Source organism: Benincasa hispida, chromosome 10, assembly GCF_009727055.1.
Source record: "Benincasa hispida cultivar B227 chromosome 10, ASM972705v1, whole genome shotgun sequence".
Lineage (NCBI taxonomy): Eukaryota > Viridiplantae > Streptophyta > Magnoliopsida > Cucurbitales > Cucurbitaceae > Benincasa > Benincasa hispida.
Genome location: NC_052358.1, coordinates 59,113,580 through 59,137,682, shown reverse-complemented (window position 1 = coordinate 59,137,682; position 24,103 = coordinate 59,113,580). Strand labels below are relative to the sequence as shown.

Below are 24,103 nucleotides of genomic sequence, written 5' to 3'. Positions count from 1 at the left end.
TTAAATCATTACCAATTAAAATTTAGAACTAAATTGTTACTTTCACGAAAATTGAGGAACCAATTTTTTTTTTTTTTTTTTTGACACTTTTAAGTACTTTTTACTCCAACGTTTTAATGTCTATGTTGAAATCAAAAGTTTGAGAATCAGAATTATGAGGAATTGTTAAGTTTTAATCTAGAAAATCAGAAAACTGTGTTTATAAAGCACTGTTATGAACTCTTGCTTTTTTGTTTTTTTGTACCATTTATGTTCCTTTTTTTTTTCTTTGGCTATTCTGTTCTCTTATTTTTTTGGTGGATGTTTTGTAAATTGTGGAATTTCTTATATAACATGGGATAAATTTTTCTAGGGACATTTGAATGAAGCATTTAATTTATGTTATATAATGGAATAATAGGAAATTTGTCGAGAACATTGGTTATCATTGACATAAAAGTAATGATATAATGACAAGCTTTAGTGTGATAAGTTAGCACATAAATGAACGATAAAAATTCCAGAATGCCAAAATACAAAAACATGTTGAACATGAGAAAAATAAAGGTAATTGCTTTTAATTGTTTCTTTGAGTATGAGAAAAATAAAGGTCATTGCTTTTAATTGTTTCTTTGAATAAGATTCAATGTTTATGATTGATGTTCTAACAAAGTGGAAAGAAATGCCATTAAAGTAAATTAAAAGAGAATTGAAAATTAACCTCTTTGTTTCCAATTACTATGTAACCAAACCAACATTTTTTTTTAAAAAAATTTCAGAACAAAGGAAAGAATAATGCTACATAACCTGCCATTCATCTTAATTATGGTAATTTAAATTTTAAGTTCAAATTAAAAATATATTGTAACAAAAAAGAAAAATCCATTAGTCATGTTCTTTCCAAGTACAACGACAACTTCCATGACAAAACCAAAGCCTTTGCATACATGTGGCACTTTGTGTTACGTTAAATTTGGATTAAAATATTATTTTAGTAAGTGTATTTTGAAGATTGTTTAATGTTAGTTCCTGATACCATATTATATTTACCAATTCAATCTATTGAGATGACAAAATTTAGACAAAGAGATTCACATGTGCTTTAGGTACCACCGACTGTGAATTGTATTTTTAGAGAATAGGTCACCTGCACCACAATGAAAATAACACATCGGTGTAGTATTTGCTACAGACTTTGATGCTTAAGTTGAGTTTCAGCACAAGGGTGAGAGGAAGACATTTAGGGAAGAAGATTAACTTATAAGATATGAAACTGTCATGTTCTATATATAGTGGGGTTAAAACTGGAATTTCCTTCATCCTTTTAAGAAGTTAAAACTGGAATTTCCTTCATCCTTTTAAGAAAATGATTAATCTTCCTTTATCCTTTTAGGATTTGACTGTCAAAAGTTGATTTATGCCACATGGAGTGCCAGATAAGGGTCTTCCCATAATAGGTTCCAAAAAAGGGGACAATTTGACCTCGATCTCGTTCTTCGAGGTTGAGGCAGACCAATATGGGTCAAGTGACCCAATTATTTTGCCCTCTTCTTCCTTGGCATCTGCCCAAAGGAAAGAGGTGAGTTGATCTCAATCTTGGCCTTTGAGATTGAGGCAGACCAATTGGGCTAAGTGGCCCAGTTGCTTCACCCCTCGCGTCTTGAGCATCTATCAAATTTAGAGGAGTGAGTAGGCTTCGACCTCGGCCTCTAGGCAGGCCAATTGTATCACAACTCAATTACTTCACCAACTCTTTATTGGTATATCTTCTGGATTTATTTCTTACTTGTTTTAGACCGTTTGGAATGAAGCATCATTTACAATCTTACCTTCAAACTTGGCTTCCTCTCTTAAGCTTTCTCTCATATTCAAAATTACTTATAACACATCTTAAAAATAAATGTAATTTATATCAATATTTTAACAAAAAAACGACAAATGCACACCCTTATAAAGTATATATTAATAATGAAGTTGCAAAATACCTATAATTAGAAACTTTAATTTGGTCGAACTTTTTGAGATGACCCTTCAAGTTCTCTCAATCATTGAGGAAAAAAATCTAGCTCTCCTCCCCAAATGGACAAAAAATTTTGAAGAGCATTGTCCAAACTTTTTGTTTATGGTGGCCCAAATAATTTACTTACCTTGAGTGGCAGTGTGTCATGATAGTCTTTTTATGGAATAATATCACACAATTATTAAGAAATATGGATATCTATGATTGTTAACAATAACTCAGCAACAAAATGGGTGAAAAGTCACATATATCTTAAATATTATTTAGAGCTATATGGACCATCTTTCACATTCATCTTTCTCAATAATAGCAGGTCACCTTGAGTAAAAATGAAATTTTCTTTTAAATAGTCTTCTCATGAACCTCTTTACAAAAGTGGTTCGATTAGCGTTTTTGTAATAAAAATAACCTCTTCATTGCAAGTTATCCATCCAATTTGCACACAAGGGAGATTCATTTAAACAAAATGAGATTTGTTTCTTCATTTTCTTTTTATTTTATGTGAAAAAGTTTTTAGTTCTTTTCGGTTTATCCTAAGATTTTTTTCATAAATAATTATTTAATGTTGTTAGATCCAATATCATTTTTAAAAATTACTGTTATGATACAAATGTTTTAACGATAAGAGGTCTGAATTTAAACTTCATATTGAAAAATTTTACAAGTTATGCATTATTGTCATGTCAAGTGGTTGAAGAGTACCTGATTTCTTTTTAATATAGCATAATGACATAATTACCCCATTTTGTTTTCTACTTTTTTAGATTCTCTCTCCCTGTACCCTTTCTTCTTATCCAACTATAGTAAGGGTAAATTTGTCAAAAAAGAAACAAACCCACAATTACAATAACATCAGAGAAATCAACTCTCTATCATCCCATTACTATCAAACAATATTAGTATTAATAAGCCAAAATGTTACAGAAACAACTTGATATTTCCAGTCACTTCTAACTTTTTTATTCTGTTCCTTAACTAAAGATTTGTAATACATCTTTCTTTTATCAGGTTTTCTAAATCATTTCAAGAGGATTAAAAAAAAATGCATAATGAAAATGTTATTTTAAATTTAATAACTACAATACTTAATTAGCTAGGAAGAGATTGACAATTTTAAAATACAATCATCTTACTTTTTTAGGAGTGTTAAAAAAAATTCGACAATACAAACAATTAAGACTATCCAACCCAAACTTTAAAAGTTAAGTTGGGCTGTGAGTTGAGTAAATATTTTTTGGTTGGCCAAACACAACTCAAACAACATATATGTATGTGATATACATATATTTCTTTTAGGATTGATGAATTTATGAAATTTTAATATTCTTTTTAGGAATGTTTGTATTTGTGTCTTTGTTTAAAATATTATGAATATTTAATATTTAATATTTGAGATTGATGAGATTTTAGTTATTAAAAATGTGTTGTAGATAAATTAAGTATTTTAAATTAATGAGAAAAAAATGATAATCCGCCAACCAAATTCAACTCGAATTTTAAGGGTGGGTTGAAGATCTAGTTTGGGTCTTTTGGGTTGTCAACCCAACCAACCCAAATATTTAAGTTGGTCTAAAATGTTCTCCCAACCCAATTCATGTACACCTTACTTTTGTGTCGTATCTTTAAAAATAAAAGGTTATATAAGAAGTTTAATTTGAAGTTTTAGAAAATGTCTTCAGTTTTTTAATTTATGTCCAATAAATATGATATAATAAAAACAATAAATTTAAATGATCTATTAGATATAAATTTGAATATCAATTTTTAATGATTTTTAAAGTTTTAATTCGTGTTTAATAATTTCATAAATTTTAAAAAATATTGAATATGTCAATAGAATAGACTATTGACAGACAGAATCAAAAATTCAAACCTTTATTAAATATTTTTTTTTCTCAACATTTAGAGATGATAAATTGAACAAAACAATTAAAAGTTTATGGATTTATTAAATTTAAAAGTTCAGAAACTAAAATGAGATGCAAATTTCATAATTTAAGGATAAATTTGTAATTTCAACTAAAATAAATAAATAAATAATAATAGGTGATTTGACATGTGGTTTCTAAAGGAGAATGAGTGTTGTTAACATTTAACATTGACCACACAAGAAGATTGGTAGATAAGAGAGAGGGATGGTGGGGTGTGGTTGTTCCATTGTTGATTATAATGGAATCTTCAAAACAATTTTTTTTTGTGGTACTCACCAAACCTTCCACTTAGCCTGAGAACCAAAAATAGGTTCAAACAATAGGTGCACATATATTATATATACCACATATATATCACCAATTACCATATAGACTAATTAGATCCAAGCTCAACTCTTACTAGGGATGGACTTGATTGTGGTAGTATTTTGCTCGATATCTTTATATTGTTAGTTCGTTTTGGTCCCGTACTTTAAATTAGTCTTCCTATTTTCATTTTTTTTTTCATTTTCAATCCTTTGCTTTAAGAAAGTTTGATTTGATTCGTATACTTTTAAAAGAGAGTTTACTTCAATTTGGTTAGTTTCGACATAGTTCTAACATAAATTATGTGTTAAATAGAAATTCTTCGATATAAAATTATTGCTAGATTTGAATAAACTTATTACATTGAGGAGAAAAACATTGAAATAAAAAAGAGAGAGAAAAAGACCAAGTTATTATTTTTAAAAAAAGTACATACCAAAATAAAATATTTCAAAAGTACAATAATCAAAATAGATGAAACTTGAAGTTACATTGACCAAAATAATGGACAACTTTATTCATTGTTATAGAAAATACTCATATTCTTTCAAAAGATGACAGTTTTTATCTTTGACCTTTTATAAACATTTTAAAATTGTCATGAGATTAGAAATTCTTTAGAATGTTGGACAAGAAATCAACGTGACAGTAACGTAGAATGATGGTACAGTGATCAAGATACGTCGATTAGATGTATTTACAAATATTTATACATATAGATTTTTGGAAAAATTGGAAGTTAATTTAATACTTCTTTTTATAACTATTTAGAAGAATGACATTTAGATACGTAGACTTTTAAACGTATTTATACTTAAAAAAAGAAAAGTAGTTTTTAGAGAAAGAGAAGGTTAAGAAGAAAGAGGACTATGAATGTGTCCTATTGTAAGGAAGAAGAAGGTGATGATTAGGACATTAGGGGGAGAGTGAGGATGGTCTGGTCCATGAGGAGCAATAAAAAGGCATCAAATCAAACCCCAACTTTTTTCAAAAGAGGAGTTGCTTCGAAATTGAAGTGGACCCGAAAGGATTTATTTTATTAATTATTATTAATTATTTTGAATGTTGCCACGCTATTTTCCCTTCCCTACCAACCCTATGCCACGTCATACTTACAACTCAAACTCAACCTTATCCACTAGAATCACCTACCCACACACTCCCACCACATCCCTTACCCTCCCTCCTTTCCCACCTTCCCTTCAACCTTCCTCTCTAATTTCTCACGTTCTACTCGTTTGACCTATCTAGTGGAGTTAATAAATTTCGAGTTACTTTATTCGAGTCGATAAATTTATATTTAGCGTGTAGAGTTATAAGATGATGTTTTTCGATAAACATAAAAAATAGAGAAAACGAATGAATTAGAGTTACTCGATGAATATAAAAAGTCAAAATAGAGAAGAAGATAAAATTCCTTGAAAAATGTAAAATGTAAAATATATTGGAATATAGAGTTACTCGATAAATGTATAGTTACGAAGTTGAGTTGTTTGCACAAACTTAAGTTTGTAGGCCAAATGACTGGTCAACAAGATTTAAAATGTCGATGTCGACAGAAATATCGAAGTTTTAATTTTATGAAAATATTGATGAAAATATCGATATTGACGTTTATTTTTTGAAAAGTTACAAAAACAAAAATTAAAGTCAAAGAAATAAATTTAAATTTGTGAATAAATATTTTCTTATTTTTAAACAAGTTAACATGTCTATTATTTATACTATATTTATATTTTTTAGTCACATTTTATTGTTTAATTATTATATTTTGTGGAATTTTTTTAATGATATAATAGAAATATTGATTCATCTCTCATGTCGATATTCAACCCTGAAAACGTAAAAATATTGATGAAAATATTGACATGTCGATAGAAATGTAATACTATGACTCACTCTGCAACAAACCCTTATTTATTTATTTTTGTTAAAATACCATTTCAATTCCTATACTTCGATTTTTTTCAATTTTAATCTATATACTTTCAATAAATTTAAAATTTAGTCTTTAGTGTCGGTTTGTTGTTGATTTTTTAAAAATTATTTGTTATCTATTAGCATTTTTATTATAAATTAAAAAAATATATTCACATATAGTATATTTTCTTAAATGAAAGATTATTATCATTATTTAATTAGGTTTCATAAAAATTAATTTTGAAGGACTAAATTTAAGATTTATTAAAATTACATGACCAAAATTGCTTGAAAATATATGAATTAAAATTAAACAAACTTTAAGTACAGAGACTAAAATGATAACTTAACATTTTTTAATTTTTCAAAACGATCATTATAGCATATTTTTCTTTAAAAAAAATTGAGAAAAAATTAGGACCTTGAATGGGCGTGACAATGATTTTGGACAATATGATAATCTTCAAGACCTAATTTTTGTTCAGGTCATTTTCACACTATTTTAAGTCATATTTTTTATTCAATAATCTAGTAAATTTATATTTGAAGGATAATTTTGAAACATTTTTTAAAGTTAAAAGGTAAATTTTGTTATTTAGCTTATAATGATTTTGTACTTGCAATTTAAGTATCTCACCAATCATTGACATGTAAAATTTTAGTGAATTGTCAAAAATTTATAGAATGGTAAATTCTTTAAATCAAAATGAACCAAGCAAAGCAATCTGTTTTTGGAAGATTGTACCATGAATTTTTTGTTCGGATAACCAAAATTTAATTTCATTAATGTCAAATGATCCAAATATTAAAATAATAAAAACTAACATTTAAGTCACAAAGTTATGATCAACGTTAAATTTTCCATTTGTATTGCAGTCTCATCCACACAAATTAATGAGACCATGAATACAATTTTAAATATGAAAAAGATATAAGATCAAAAAATTTAAATAATGACTCAGAATTTGTAATTATTATTATTATTATTATTTTATAAAAATCACGATGTACTTTGAATTTACATTTGGAATCTCGTAAATTTGCGATGGGTGCAAAATCATGATCGTGAATGGACTTTTAAGAAAAATTTAAAGTTAATTGGTGCTTTGTGATATAAGCAAATAGATTAGTTTTCATTATTTTCGTAATCTGTTTCATATGACATTACCCAACAAAATTTAAGTCATAAGTATATTAAAAAAAAAACATGCATTATTCATCAAGTGAGCAATGTGTCTTTCTCATTGATCACCATAAACCATTTGTCCACCAAATACTTGAATGGACTAATCTTCTTATGGTTTCAATATATGCCTCTATCAACATGTCATACATACATACTTTCTTTCTTTCTTTCTCTTTTTTTTTTTTCAAGTACAATCGGAGATAAGAGAGTTTGAACGACAGATGATCTTGTAGTTTCTAACCACTACAAGAAATTGAACTTCTCTCGATGTCACAAATCGTCGGAAAATGGTGGAAAATGCGTTGGTAGAGCCTCTCCCGACGAATAATGGATCTTCGAGAGTTTGGTGGGGAAAAACTCGTCGGGAGAGGGACTCTCGATGCATGAAAGGAAGACGTCGGGAGTTCCTCGATTAACTCCCGATGCCTTGTTCTATGCATCGGGAGTTCTCGAACTCCATACGATTTGTTTCATGAGTCGAGAGTTCTCGAACTTCCGACGGTTTGTTTTATACATCGGGAGTTACAGAAACTCCCGACGCAGTAATATATGCGTAGGGAGTTTCTTCATTAGTTGAAAATTGTCTTCTAAATATTTTTAATTTATAGTTTGTAATTTTTTAAAATTTGATCTGAATAACCTATAAAACATAATTAACCAACTAAATAGATTCACATAATAAATAAAACAACGAAAATGAAGTCCATACTATAACAAATAAATAAAAATTACAATATTCTAGAATAAAACAAAGTCGATACTAAATAAAAGAAATTTGTTTTCACAAATACATAGAAGAAATAAAATGAAAACAACGTCTGGAACACGTCTGAAACACAACATCTTGAACAATCGTCCAACCTTATCTCCAAACAATATTCTACAATAAAACAAAAACATTCAAATGTCATCATCTTTAAACATCCACAACACGTTCAAACTTCATAAACAAAACATATACAAACACATTAGAACTTCATAAACATTCATAAACACACAAGAACTCCAAGTTCAATGACAAAACGAGTATAATCAAACTCTACCCACCCCCCAGGACAAACATGAAACCTCCCGAACATAAAAAACACACAAAAATACATAAATTTCATAAACAAGAGCGAACACACATAAAACTCAAACTTTCTCCTCAAAATAGTTTAAACCAATCTCAACCCACCCCCACAACACATTAGAACTTCATAAACATTCATAAACACACAAGAACTCTAAGTTCAACGACAAAACGAGTATAATCAAACTCTACCCACCCCCCACAACAAACATGAAATCTCCCAAACATAAAAAAATATGCAAAAACACACAAATTTCATAAACAAGCACGAATACATATAAAACTCAAACTTTCTCCCCAAAATGGTTTAAACCAATCTCAACCCACCCTCCACAATATATTAGAACTTCATAAACATTCATAAACACACAAAAAATCCAAGTTCAACGAAAAAACGAGTATAATCAAACTCTACCCACCCCCTACGACAAACATGAAACCTTCCAAACATAAAAAAACACACAAAAACACACAAATTTCATAAACAAATTGCAAACAACCAGGGCATAATTCATTACGTGCTTCAGTCATTAAATCCTCGAATAAGTTCGTGGTATCTCTTTCTTGACCATTAGAGGACATTTCATTCTCAATTCTTTCTTCATTTGCATTTTCGTTTTCAACTAGAACTTGTAAATCGTTTATAAGATTCAACATCTCATTTTCTTCGATAACATTACCCTCTATACTATCTACTTCAACATTTTGTATTGAAGGAGTTGTATGACTTTCAATACCTCTAGACAAGTTTACTGGCTCTCCATAATATACCCATTCATAGAGGGAGATATTCCATATGTTAATAGATGTTATTCCACGATATCTATTTTTTCTCAAATTGAATTCATACAATTCTTGCATGGACATCTTATTCGTCTGGAATCATTAACATGAAACTTCGCTATATCTAAAAACTGGGATACTCCTTCACTATACTCCACTGATAACTTATTCCTTAGTTTAATCCATTCTTTATTCATCCTTAAAAATAAATTTTTTCTGACCAACTTGTAATCGAAAACAATAACCTGGATTAGAGGATAAAGTACAAAGTCTTTATTAAGCATGAATTTTGATTAATTTAATACAAAATTCCAAGTTTGTTTAGAGAATTTAAAATTTTAAATAATTTATAATAGGTGATTTGACTTTTTTTGCCCCTAATGTTATTGATTTTTTTCCTCTAAACTAAGTCCAAAATTAAGTAAATTGTAATATCCATAATTCACAAAATTGCATAAATTATAAAATACATAATTCACAATTCACAATAATCCACCAAATTGCATAAATTGTCACATCTATTCATGTAAATTAAGTAATTCATAACCTTAAGAATTAAAAGAAAAAAAAACTCAATCCTCAATAACATCCACAATCCATGGCTTAAATTAAAAACAATCCATAATAACATCCACAATCCATGGCTTAAATTAAAAACAATCCATAATAACATCTACAATCCAAAAAAAAAAAAAAAAACTCAATCCACAATAACATGCTAGAAATTAAAAACAATGACTTAAATTAATATACAAAAATAAGAGAAAATAAAGGGGAAAGATTATCGGCGGGCAGCGGACTGAAGAGGGGCGACGACTGGACAGATCGGCGGGTTGAAGGAGGGGGGCGGTGGGTATTAAGTGAAACGGCGTGGGGGAGAGGGAGCGGTGGCAAGGGAGACCGACGGAGGAGAGGGAAAAAATGGGGGGCGGGGGTTAGGTTTTAATTTGGAGAAGAAGGGGGAAAATGAAGAAGAATGAATCAGGTTTTTTACCATATCCTATCTCCCAACGCCCCTGATGCCTATTTTACTCATCGAGAGTTCCTTGAAAACTCCCGACGGTTCTTTACAGCGTCGGGAGTTCCGTTTTACTTCGTTGGGAGACATCTTCCCATTTTGTTATAGTGAACATACTCGTATACTAATTGAACTATATTCGATTTAATAATTTATACATACATTATATGTTTGTTAAAAGAAATATAATAGATCGATAAATGAAAGACTTATCATAAATGTTTTGAAAATTTAGAGATGAAAATAAAATCTAATATAGTTTTTGAAAAATAAACTTATCAATAATTCTTATGTTAAACAATTTTGTAGAGTAATATACATTTTCAATATTTTAATTAAAAATTTATCTCCCTTGTTGTTACCATTACAAAAATTTTCGAAAAATTCCGGCTGCCAATCTGAAAATAATAATAATAATAAGGCCTGATTTTTAGCAAAATTCACGTCAACTTAATGTTGAAATTATACCGTATTAGCTAATTTTTGTTCATGTAATTATATTGTATTTGTCGATATTGTACCTACAGTTGACTATCCTTTGATTCAAACTTAGTTTTCAACCATAAGAAACATCTTATGGTAACTAGAATCACATTCACTTGTTAGATTTTTAAAATGAAATATCTTTCTCTATTGTTTGGATTTTTAGTATAGATATTTTTCTTATACATTGATCCTATAAGATTTTTAAATTTATCATATATTTGTCTTTTTAATATTCTTCAACTTTTTATTCTTTTTTTAATTGTTTTAGATATTTTAGTATTTAATCTTTGATTTTCACCATCATCAACCTTCTTAACTAAATATACATTCATTCTTCGGTCAACTGGCATGATTCATGTATTCCCATTTGTTTTCTTCTTCGATATATATATATATATATTATACATAACGATTTATTTTGTTTCAATTTAAATATCTCTTCAATGCATAACCGTATTTTACAAGGGAAGATGACAAGAAAATAATCAATACCATAAATTTTCAATGGTTGATGTATCGATTTGCACTTTAAATATACTGCAAAAAAATAATAAAAATTACGATATAACTAAAAATATATGATATATATATAGTTGACAATATTTATTTGGATTATATAATACAAATGAAGATATATATATATATAAAATAAAAAAGAAGGACGAAAATGAAAATTGGGGATGCCATCAACTCGGGAATCTGCAAATTCAGAAAGGCATCCAAAACTCTCCAGATGCCCTCCATCTGGACATCCTAAAATGCCTGAGAATCTTCAAATGACCCGATATCGGGACATCTTACAATACCGCAAAGCAAACGCGGTAAATTAGATACCCACTCCATGGGAATCTAGAATGCTCATGAAATAAACGGCCTTCTAATGACAACTCTATTTTTTGTGCATGTTCAACTCATACTTTCTATGATTGTTAGAGTATATCGTAGGGTCGTTGATTTTATAATAATAGTATTTTGTCTATGGTAAGTGCAATTTTTTTTGTAGAAGGGTGGTATGTTTGATTTTAATTATATTTGCATTAGCTTCATTTTAATCTAACTATAGCTTGTTATCTTACTTGTAGGGACCAAACTAATTGCACAACTCCTCCAATGATTAGTTTGGGGTTCATTGGTTTTAAGTTCGGAGTCTACTTTTTATAGTCCAAATTTTGTTTAATTGTTGGAACAATTAGTGATGTACAAAATGTTATTTATTGTTATGCATTTTTTTTTACATGTACATAAACATTTTTGTGGACATTATTATTGCATTGGTAAGTGGCAAATTAGATTTAGTCATAAAAACTAATCATAAAAAGTGTTTGCAAAAAAAAAAAAAAAAAAAAAATCATTTCGTTGTATTTTAGTGTAAAATGTAAAGAATCAAACATTTGCACAAAAGAGGAGAAAAATCATTAACCATAAAATTGAAATTCATATTTCATAAATAGGTAAAAAAAAAAAAAAGAAAAAGAAAAAGAAAGAAAGATAAGAATTAGTTTTTTTAATTTATTTTTTTAAAATTCTTTTAATTAACATTTATGGTTGAGTTAAAATTAATTGAGAGTTAGGAATTAGAGAAAATGTTCATTTTATTGGGACATGACATGTGTTGGGGACTATGAAGCATAGACATAGATACGACTACAGAATACGGATACGATCGGATACGACGATTTGTCAATTTCTAAAAAACTAAGACACGGATACGTCTAAGGATGCATCATTTTTTTATTATATATTTCTAAAAAAAGAGGATACTGATACGTTGAAGATACATTTTTTTTCTTTAAAAAAATCTAGGATATAGATAAATTTAGCATACAAGTTAATAACAATAGCACAAAATAAAATACAAACAGTGAAATACAATAAAAAAAAAAAAAGCAACATATAAGATGTTGAAGTACAATAGTAAAGAAAATGAAAAGTGTCTCATATTGCAAAGAAGAAAAAAAGAATATTAGAGAAAGAAGTATGAAGATAAACGAGAACTTATTGTTGAAGATATCCAAATGGTTTATATTTTGGTGGATTTTGTGGGGACTCAAATGTGAAGATGGAGATTAGATGATTCTAGTCTAGGGTTTAGTCTGTTATTATTTTTTTTTTCTTTTAGTTTCGGACTCGAGTAGTGAGTTTTTTAAATAAGTTGCCTAATTTTAAATTGAGAAAAATTAGATGAGTTATTTGTCTTTTTTCTTAAAAAAAAATACGCATAGAAATAGCATAGAAATAGATACGTCTCAGATACGTATTTGGAAAGTATCTGAAAGTATAGATACATCAAATCGTGTGTCAGATACGTATTTGGAAAGTATCTAAAAGTATCATATCCGATACGTGTCTGATACTGATTATTTGCCTCACATGAAGTATCTGTACTTCATAGCTTGGGGATGTAGATAAAATTGTTAAACAATTGAGTGTTCAACCCGTGTGGTGAAAATATGTTATATTTTTCAAAAAGAAAAAACAAAAAGTTGTTAGATTTTTAAACTTTTTCAATGTTCATCATTGAAGGCTAAATAATCGTGAAAAGTTTTCATTTGTTTGAAATATGTTTGTTGTTTAGAAATAAATAAAATATATGTTATGTAATTGACTGTTAAGAAATTGAATTCCAAATTTGAGTTTAGTATATGTTTACTTTTTAAGAATGGAAAAAAAATTAAATATTTTTTAGTGTTAAAAATGGTAGGAAAATATACATGTAGTTAGAAATTAAAAAAAAAAAAAAAAAAAAAAAACAAAATCAAAGACAAAATCAATCTTACTTAGAAAAACTCTACTAAAAACCCAATTCAACTTAACCTAGCACCTTAAACACGATTTTCAGTCTCAACTCGACTAACATCCTAAAGAATGATGTTTCAACTAAACTAAACTCTATGCCATAACCACGAACAATCTAACTCCATAGATAATTTAACTTCCCAAATAATAGTTATCAACTCAACTATGCACACCAAACGTCACGTTAAGTAATTAATAAATGGTTGGAAATATTAAAATTAGGGAATTTTTAAAAATAGAAAAATAAGGAAAACTATTAACACAAAATAACAAAATTTTAATCTTTTTTTGTGGATAGAATTCTATCAATGATAGAAATGAATAAAAATTTATCAATATCTATAAATATATATATATTTTAATTTTTATAAATAGTTTGACATTTTTGTTTTTATGTAACAAAATTTCAAAAACAATTATTTTATATATTTTTACTCGTTGCCGTTATTGACCAACGAGGCTCAAGGTCATGAACTCATGGGGGTTGGTAAGAGCCAATTTTGAATACAAAAGTAAACTTAAAAAAAAAAAATAAAAAAAAAAGGAAAGAAAAAAAAAGAAAAAGAAAAAGGAGTCCACTGGCAAGGCATTTCAAAACTTCAGTCCAAATTTCATCGCCAATCGGAGGTAAAGGATTATTATATTGTAAAAGTTATAAATATAAAATATCACATAGTTGTAGAGACGAAGTTTTTGGTGTTGGAGCTAAGAGAAACGGAGGCCTCGCGAACCAGTGGAGTATCTTGAGAGAAATCAGAGCTCCAGGATCTTCTCTGCGTTCAATCTCTTCATATCATCACATTCCAACTTCAGGTACGATCATTTTGCCGCCATTATCGGAAGTTTTCATGGATATTTGACCTCGTTCAAACCTGAATCATTAATAGAAATAATCCTTGTTGTTATTGTGTTTATTTGATTTCGTTTTATGAGTTCTTTCTTTCGGTTTCGGATTTGTTCTGTTTTCACTCTGCTTTCTGCGACTTCTGTATGAATTAGGTTGTGTTTATTTTATTTTACGCTACCTATTATTATTTATTTATTTATTTTTGGTTGTTGTTTTGTTTTGGAGATGAATGGACTGAGAATCTAACGTGATGACCTCCGGATTTGCAGCGATAAACTTTTCTTATTTGTTCTGGAAGTTTGGGTGAAATCGAGCTGCTATGCCAGCAAGTATGGAGACCACGGTTACGCAGCAATTGCAGTTTTCGCCATGGATCCACTCTAAGAGTATTGCTGCAAAACCGAAGGGTTTGCTACATTTTTCTCGGAGATTAGCGGAGCAGTCCCCATTTTCATTCGATTTACAAGTGTCGAGACATTCAAGTCAACGCAGAACAGTCGCTTTGAAAATTTCATGTTCTTACAAGAACTCTTCAGGTTTGCTACCAGCGATCTATAGCCGATATGTTCAATTTTCTCTACTTGAAGCTAAAGTAATGAGATGACCTGTTTATTCAATGGTATTCTGTGGTATTATGTTTGTGTTTGGTCAGGGTCATTTATACATAAGCTCATAGAATTTTGATTAGCATTTACTTGTGAAAATTTCTTTAATTCAGCTTCATCTACGTAATTGAACCCCAAAAATACATGAAGTTCCTCATCTTTACCCATTCGAAAATTAATGTTTTTTCACTTGTTCTGATTTACCCGGTCTTAAACATCTTGGAGCACCACTTGTTAAATGTGTGATAAAATGACAATTTCATTTCAATTTGTTACATTTTCTCCCACTTGCTTCCACCATGGAGTATTATATACACATCTAGTTGCTTTAAAATCTTATTAGATGGAGAAGTCTGGAATGCGTGGAATGAGGAGATTTTTGAAAATATAGATCAGGAGTTTGATGCCTGGGGGTAAAAGTCATAAAAAAATTGTTCTTTTCTTTGAAACTATCCTATTGATTGGTTCTTGCCCAGTATAAGAGCTTCTTGCAATTTCCTTAAACCTCAGCTTGAATTTGACCCATTCTCCTCATTTCGACCAGCATATTTATTATATTTGCAAAACTAATTATTTCTAGAAATATGGAAAACAGGGTAATCAACTTTTGTGAACATAAGATGTTAGGCCGACTGGGATGTGTGCTATGTTGTTGGGGCTTTCGGGTGAGGCAACTAACATAATCTTTAGAGGACATGAAATTTTTTTTTTTTTTTTTTTTTTTTGGCAATCTGTGGTCCCTTGTTAGATTCTCTGTTTCTCTTTAGGCCTCTGTTTCTAAGCTCTTTTGTAACTATTAGCTTGGTCTTATTTCTCTTGATTGAAACTTCTCGTAGGCCGGCTCTTTTTGGTGAGATTTTCCTTCTTTCTACGCTTGTGTATTTTTTTTCATTTTTTTTCCGATGTACGTCAAGTTTTTTTCCGGAGAAAAAAAATGTTTCTGATAAGATTTTCAATTTTTGTGTTTCTCAGTGTTGGAATCTGGAAACCATTGTGCTTCTGTTGATGAGTCTTTGGCTATACAGGTATAAGTTTCCTAATCCCACTTTTTCATTATCATTTTACTAGTGGTTTCCATCGCTTTCCTGTCTTTTATGATTGTGGAGCCTCTTATTTTTCCTTTTTCCTGCTTTTTGCTAAAAGGGGGACAAAGGTTGTCCTATTAGTTGTTTAGCATATTTTTCATTTCTAGGCTCACTGGTCATAAAATTGCAGAGGAAGTCCCGGGAGATTGAGTCCTATTTAAATGGGCGCTGTATATATCTTGTTGGTGAGTTTCTTTTTTGGAGTACTTCATTACTTTTGAGCTTATGCTATTAGATATTTAGAGTCATATCTATGAAATGCAGGAATGATGGGCTCTGGAAAAACGACTGTAGGAAAAGTCTTGTCGAATGCACTTGGTTATTCCTTTTCTGATAGGTTTGTTTCAAAGCTGTTGGTGTATTTAACAACATTCGCAAAATTCTGTTACTCTTATTTACATCTTGATTTCATAGCTAGGGAAATATTTACATTCTTTAAGTTTTATAATTAAGTTTAACTTCCAAGGTCTATTGAAAAGAAAAACCCGAGTAAAATGCAGCTATAAAAGTACATTATCATTGAACTGCAACAGATGGAGGAAAATAGCTAGATCCGGTTCCTAATTGTATTTCCATCTATGAATGAGAGAGAATAACTGTTGACCTAGGATTTTTATGCTGATGCTATGATTTCTGACATCTGTGTTTAATTTTGCTAGCCTATGCATCACCATATACTATCATTGATGAAATATTTTCTTGCTGATCACTTGTGCTATCTTATGTTTTGGATGCTTCAGTGATTCATTGGTGGAACAAGACATTGGAATTTCTGTAGCTGAAATTTTCAAGGTCTACGGGGAGGACTTCTTTAGAGAAAGGGAGGTCAGTCCTGCATAACTTCCAAATTATTTTTCACATCTGACGTTATTTATGTTGCATGTTCATTACTATGTTCAAAGTTTATGTTGCATGTTCGTTATTGGGCTTACTTCTCTCTCTCTCTCTCAAGTGCACACATTCGTTATCTTGTCAAGGGTTTTAGCTGTTAGGTTTATATCAGAACATGGATGTTGATCGGGCTGCTCTCTCTCTTCAATGATGATTAAATTTCAACTGTTTGTCTCCATAATGCAATTGAATTTGTACTTCAGAGTACCCCCAAAGTGATATATATAGAGTATCTAGGATCGATCAAAGTGATCTTATTATATTTCATGATTCGAGATTTTCACTGTAGTTTAAGGGATTGGGTTCTTGCTTAGACTAGAACCTCACATTAGCCTCGAAGGTCAATATCATGCCAATAATGCTCTGTGATAACGAGCAATTACTTTTTTTCTATTCGTCCTTCTTAAAGATGATACCGTGAAAAGGTCATTGCCATTTGCGGATAATAATTTAAACCTGTTCACTGGGCCATTAAATATTGCCATAGACTAGGAACATGTAATGTTTCGAAGTTCTCACTCTTGAATTATTGTTAGCGCAAGGCAAGCTCTATTTTATGCATATGTGAACTCCAAAACAGAATCTGAGCTGATTAACTTAGCAGTGATCCTAACTTATCTTAATTCCTGCAGACGGAGGCATTGAGGAAGTTATCTTTGATGCATCAGTTTGTTATTTCCACTGGTGGAGGTGCCGTTACGAGAACGATAAACTGGTAAAGAAGACAGACTATTTGGATACAAGTGTTGCATTTTTCCAGTTGAACTTAGCTTTCAGAATCATCTGACTGAGCCTTTATTTTTAACTTTCCAGGAAATATATGCATAAAGGGATCAGTGTCTGGTTGGATGTGCCTTTGGAAGCCTTAGTTAAGAGAATTTCAGTTGTAGGAACCAGTTCTCGTCCCCTATTGCATCATGATTCAACTGATGCATACACAAAGGTATTTTTTTTTCAGTGTTTGTTTCCCTTTATTCATAAATATAATCTTACAGGTTTCTGGAAAATAATATCCAATAACAAACATTAGAAAATTATGATGTTGAAGTTCTTTTACATTAAACATACATAATAACTATGATTTCACAAAGTTTCTGATTTCTCCCGACAACTTGATGAATAACAATCCTTAAAGATTAGTTTTAAAATCGACTCTCGAATAAATATTTATTTGATTCCTGTTCTCTATAGACCCTCGTCCGTTTATCTACTCTCCTGGAAGAGAGGGGCGAAGCATATGCCAATGCCAAAGTCACAGTTTCCTGCGAAAGTAAGACATCTCTCCTTGTTATTTTAAGCTTAATGTCAAATACTCCATGGTTTTGGGTTTGTAATCTCAAATTATAATCTCATTCGACTAGTTGCCACTAAAGGGATGCCATTTAGGATGAGTTTGACATGAGTTTTAGAGGATAAATTTTTGCTTAAACTGCTTTAGCACAGACAGCGGCTAAATCTCCCAGCAAGTTGGTTAGTTTAGCTTCTCTTCGGCTTTCGAGAACAGGGCGTACTAGTTCTTGAGAGCGAAGACTAAAGAACCTACTAAAAAGATAAAGTCCTTCATTAGTATTTCTTTGATACAGAAGAATTGCTTTCATTTTCAAATGCCAATCCGAACAATAAGTACTATTCAAGTGTTCCTATATTCTAGGAATCTAATATCTGATTACCAAATGACATAAGCTGAATGTTTGAACTTGTGCAGAAATTGCAGCCAAACTTGGTACTAAAGATGTATCTAACGTCACGCCTATGGCCATAGCAATCGAGGTACGGTCTCTTTCTCTTCAGTCTGAATAAAATGATAATCTACACTACAATTATCAGCTAAAAAGCCTTTTAGATAACGAATCTTATTTATTTCTATAACAATTTTTGCCTCGTACTTATTTATATTATGGAATCTCAGGCACTCGAACAAATCGAGATCTTTTTGAAGAGAGAAGATGGTTATTGTGCATTTTGATGACCACAAAAAATGACTCATTTAGGTATAATAGAAGCTTTGTTACTTCTCATAGCAGCAAAATGAAATGAAGTAGATGAATGATCTCTTAATTTCATTTTCCTTATGAAGTGTATTTTTCTTATGATTTTCAGGTACATATGAATAAAGGCAGTGGGTGGAACAAGTTCGATTTTTTCATTATTTCTGGATAATCTTCTCTATCAAGTATCTCAAGGCATGTTTCAGTTTTCACTCAAGGCTGTCCCATATTTCTTGATCTCAGAAGTGTGTTTGGTTTAGTGTAGTGCAACTATAATGTATTATCTGAAAATGTTGGATGGTCATAAGTTTCCAAGCATAAGGAAAAACTCGCCATTAGTTGTCTTTGAAAGAGTTGGTGAGTTCATCTAAGTTAAGAACTTGGTGATATCATTCAATTAAGGTTATACTATTGAAATATCCTTGAATTAGGTTCTTTTGCCTCTCTGAACATTTAAAGGTTTCATTTTTTATTTTTAACTTTTAAATTATTCAGAAAAACATAGGAAAATCTTTTTAATCTTTTTTTTAAATTTAATTTTTAAGGTTAAAGTGATGGATCGAAACTGCCACGTGTAATAATTGATAGACAAATGTGACATCATTCACAATAGCATTAATGTATAAAGAGTAATTTTTTTAATGATGTAAATAATGTTATACCATCTTTTGAATCAAGATACATGACAAACATATTAAATTTCTATATAGTTAAAATTAAGTGGTATATGATCTCACACAGTTTTCAATTTTTATACTCTAGCTGTCCGTTATTTTTAGATATTTCAAAGCTAATATATTAAAGGACAACGAAAGAAATACTATAACTAAATAATTGTCTTTGAAAAATGACTAAAATAATGTTTTCTTTTGTGAAATTGAGGAACATGGAAACACGAATATAGAGAGAATGTAATATAATAATATATATATATATATCTGTCTCTTATACACATCTAGATGTGTATAAGAGACAGTTTTTGCCCCTAATGTTATTGATTTTCTTTTTACCCCTAAACTAAGTCCAAAATTAAGTAAATTGTAATATCCATAATTCACAAAATTGCATAAATTATAAAATACATAATTCACAATTCACAATAATCCACCAAATTGCATAAATTGTCACATCTATTCATGTAAATTAAGTAATTCATAACCTTAAGAATTAAAAGAAAAAAAAACTCAATCCTCAATAACATCCACAATCCATGGCTTAAATTAAAAACAATCCATAATAACATCCACAATCCATGGCTTAAATTAAAAACAATCCATAATAACATCTACAATCCAAAAAAAAAAAAAAAAACTCAATCCACAATAACATGCTAGAAATTAAAAACAATGACTTAAATTAATATACAAAAATAAGAGAAAATAAAGGGGAAAGATTATCGGCGGGCAGCGGACTGAAGAGGGGCGACGACTGGACAGATCGGCGGGTTGAAGGAGGGGGGCGGTGGGTATTAAGTGAAACGGCGTGGGGGAGAGGGAGCGGTGGCAAGGGAGACCGACGGAGGAGAGGGAAAAAATGGGGGGCGGGGGTTAGGTTTTAATTTGGAGAAGAAGGGGGAAAATGAAGAAGAATGAATCAGGTTTTTTACCATATCCTATCTCCCAACGCCCCTGATGCCTATTTTACTCATCGAGAGTTCCTTGAAAACTCCCGACGGTTCTTTACAGCGTCGGGAGTTCCGTTTTACTTCGTTGGGAGACATCTTCCCATTTTGTTATAGTGAACATACTCGTATACTAATTGAACTATATTCGATTTAATAATTTATACATACATTATATGTTTGTTAAAAGAAATATAATAGATCGATAAATGAAAGACTTATCATAAATGTTTTGAAAATTTAGAGATGAAAATAAAATCTAATATAGTTTTTGAAAAATAAACTTATCAATAATTCTTATGTTAAACAATTTTGTAGAGTAATATACATTTTCAATATTTTAATTAAAAATTTATCTCCCTTGTTGTTACCATTACAAAAATTTTCGAAAAATTCCGGCTGCCAATCTGAAAATAATAATAATAATAAGGCCTGATTTTTAGCAAAATTCACGTCAACTTAATGTTGAAATTATACCGTATTAGCTAATTTTTGTTCATGTAATTATATTGTATTTGTCGATATTGTACCTACAGTTGACTATCCTTTGATTCAAACTTAGTTTTCAACCATAAGAAACATCTTATGGTAACTAGAATCACATTCACTTGTTAGATTTTTAAAATGAAATATCTTTCTCTATTGTTTGGATTTTTAGTATAGATATTTTTCTTATACATTGATCCTATAAGATTTTTAAATTTATCATATATTTGTCTTTTTAATATTCTTCAACTTTTTATTCTTTTTTTAATTGTTTTAGATATTTTAGTATTTAATCTTTGATTTTCACCATCATCAACCTTCTTAACTAAATATACATTCATTCTTCGGTCAACTGGCATGATTCATGTATTCCCATTTGTTTTCTTCTTCGATATATATATATATATATTATACATAACGATTTATTTTGTTTCAATTTAAATATCTCTTCAATGCATAACCGTATTTTACAAGGGAAGATGACAAGAAAATAATCAATACCATAAATTTTCAATGGTTGATGTATCGATTTGCACTTTAAATATACTGCAAAAAAATAATAAAAATTACGATATAACTAAAAATATATGATATATATATAGTTGACAATATTTATTTGGATTATATAATACAAATGAAGATATATATATATATAAAATAAAAAAGAAGGACGAAAATGAAAATTGGGGATGCCATCAACTCGGGAATCTGCAAATTCAGAAAGGCATCCAAAACTCTCCAGATGCCCTCCATCTGGACATCCTAAAATGCCTGAGAATCTTCAAATGACCCGATATCGGGACATCTTACAATACCGCAAAGCAAACGCGGTAAATTAGATACCCACTCCATGGGAATCTAGAATGCTCATGAAATAAACGGCCTTCTAATGACAACTCTATTTTTTGTGCATGTTCAACTCATACTTTCTATGATTGTTAGAGTATATCGTAGGGTCGTTGATTTTATAATAATAGTATTTTGTCTATGGTAAGTGCAATTTTTTTTGTAGAAGGGTGGTATGTTTGATTTTAATTATATTTGCATTAGCTTCATTTTAATCTAACTATAGCTTGTTATCTTACTTGTAGGGACCAAACTAATTGCACAACTCCTCCAATGATTAGTTTGGGGTTCATTGGTTTTAAGTTCGGAGTCTACTTTTTATAGTCCAAATTTTGTTTAATTGTTGGAACAATTAGTGATGTACAAAATGTTATTTATTGTTATGCATTTTTTTTTACATGTACATAAACATTTTTGTGGACATTATTATTGCATTGGTAAGTGGCAAATTAGATTTAGTCATAAAAACTAATCATAAAAAGTGTTTGCAAAAAAAAAAAAAAAAAAAAAATCATTTCGTTGTATTTTAGTGTAAAATGTAAAGAATCAAACATTTGCACAAAAGAGGAGAAAAATCATTAACCATAAAATTGAAATTCATATTTCATAAATAGGTAAAAAAAAAAAAAAGAAAAAGAAAAAGAAAGAAAGATAAGAATTAGTTTTTTTAATTTATTTTTTTAAAATTCTTTTAATTAACATTTATGGTTGAGTTAAAATTAATTGAGAGTTAGGAATTAGAGAAAATGTTCATTTTATTGGGACATGACATGTGTTGGGGACTATGAAGCATAGACATAGATACGACTACAGAATACGGATACGATCGGATACGACGATTTGTCAATTTCTAAAAAACTAAGACACGGATACGTCTAAGGATGCATCATTTTTTTATTATATATTTCTAAAAAAAGAGGATACTGATACGTTGAAGATACATTTTTTTTCTTTAAAAAAATCTAGGATATAGATAAATTTAGCATACAAGTTAATAACAATAGCACAAAATAAAATACAAACAGTGAAATACAATAAAAAAAAAAAAAGCAACATATAAGATGTTGAAGTACAATAGTAAAGAATATTATTAATTATTATTTATTATTTTATTATTAATTATTATTATTATTATTATTATATTATTATTTATATATTATTATATTACATTCTCTCTATATTCGTGTTTCCATGTTTCTCAATTTCACAAAAGAAAACATTATTTTAGTCATTTTTCAAAGACAATTATTAGTTATAGTATTCTTTCGTTGTCCTTTAATATATTAGCTTTGAAATATCTAAAAATAACGGACAGCTAGAGTATAAAATTGAAAACTGTGTGAGATCATATACCACTTAATTTAACTATATAGAAATTTAATATGTTTGTCATGTATCTTGATTCAAAAGATGGTATAACATTATTTACATCATTAAAAAAATTACTTCTTATACATTAATGCTATTGTGAATGATGTCACATTTGTCTATCAATTATTACACGTGGCAGTTTCATCACTTTAACCTTAAAAATTAAATTTAAAAAAAAGATTAAAAAGATTTTCCTATGTTTTTCTGAATAATTTAAAAGTATAAAAATAAAAAATGAAACCTTTAAATTGTTCAGAGAGAAAAGAAACTAATTCAAGGATATTTCAATAGTATAACCTTAATTGAATGATATCACCAAGTTCTTAACTTAGATGAACTCACCAACTCTTTCAAAGACAACTAATGGCGAGTTTTTCCTTATGCTTGGAAACTTATGACCATCAACATTTTAAGATAATACATATAGTTCACTACACTAAAAATTCTGAGATCAAGAAATATGGGACAGCCTTGAGTGAAAACTGAAACATGCCTTGAGATACTTGATAGAGAAGATTATCCAGAAATAATGAAAAAATCGAAACTTGTTCCACCCACTGCCTTTATTCATATGTAACCTGAAATCATAAGAAAATACACTTCATAAGGAAAATAAATATAAGAGATCATTCATCTACTTCATTTCATTTTGCTGCTATGAGAAGTAACAAAGCTTCTATTATACCTATGAGTCATTTTTTTGTGGTCATCAAAATGCACAATAACCATCTTCTCTCTTCAAAAAGATCTCGATTTGTTCGAGTGCCTGAGATTCCATAATATAAATAAGTCGAGGCAAAATATGTTATAGAAATAAATAAGATTCGTTATCTAAAAGGCTTTTTAGCTGATAATTGTAGTGTAGA

General features: G+C 29.5%; 1 protein-coding gene across 2 annotated transcripts; it reads left to right on the top strand.

Annotated features, from left to right (window-relative positions):
• Window positions 1-14,026: 14,026 nt before the first annotated feature.
• Window positions 14,027-19,348, top strand: LOC120089350 (shikimate kinase, chloroplastic-like). Of its 2 annotated transcripts, none has more exons than XM_039046788.1 (12): window positions 14,027-14,310; window positions 14,570-14,880; window positions 15,922-15,974; window positions 16,165-16,219; window positions 16,299-16,371; window positions 16,775-16,859; window positions 17,558-17,640; window positions 17,739-17,868; window positions 18,117-18,195; window positions 18,631-18,695; window positions 18,835-18,916; window positions 19,026-19,348. In XM_039046788.1, the coding sequence occupies exons 2-11, from the start codon at window positions 14,664-14,666 to the stop codon at window positions 18,889-18,891; spliced, it is 897 nt and encodes a 298-aa protein (XP_038902716.1). In that variant the 5' UTR covers window positions 14,027-14,310; window positions 14,570-14,663; the 3' UTR covers window positions 18,892-18,916; window positions 19,026-19,348. The 2 variants fall into 2 exon arrangements, with proteins under 2 accessions (XP_038902716.1, XP_038902715.1); XM_039046787.1 differs by having other exon boundaries at window positions 14,028-14,310; window positions 14,614-14,880.
• Window positions 19,349-24,103: the final 4,755 nt, after the last annotated feature.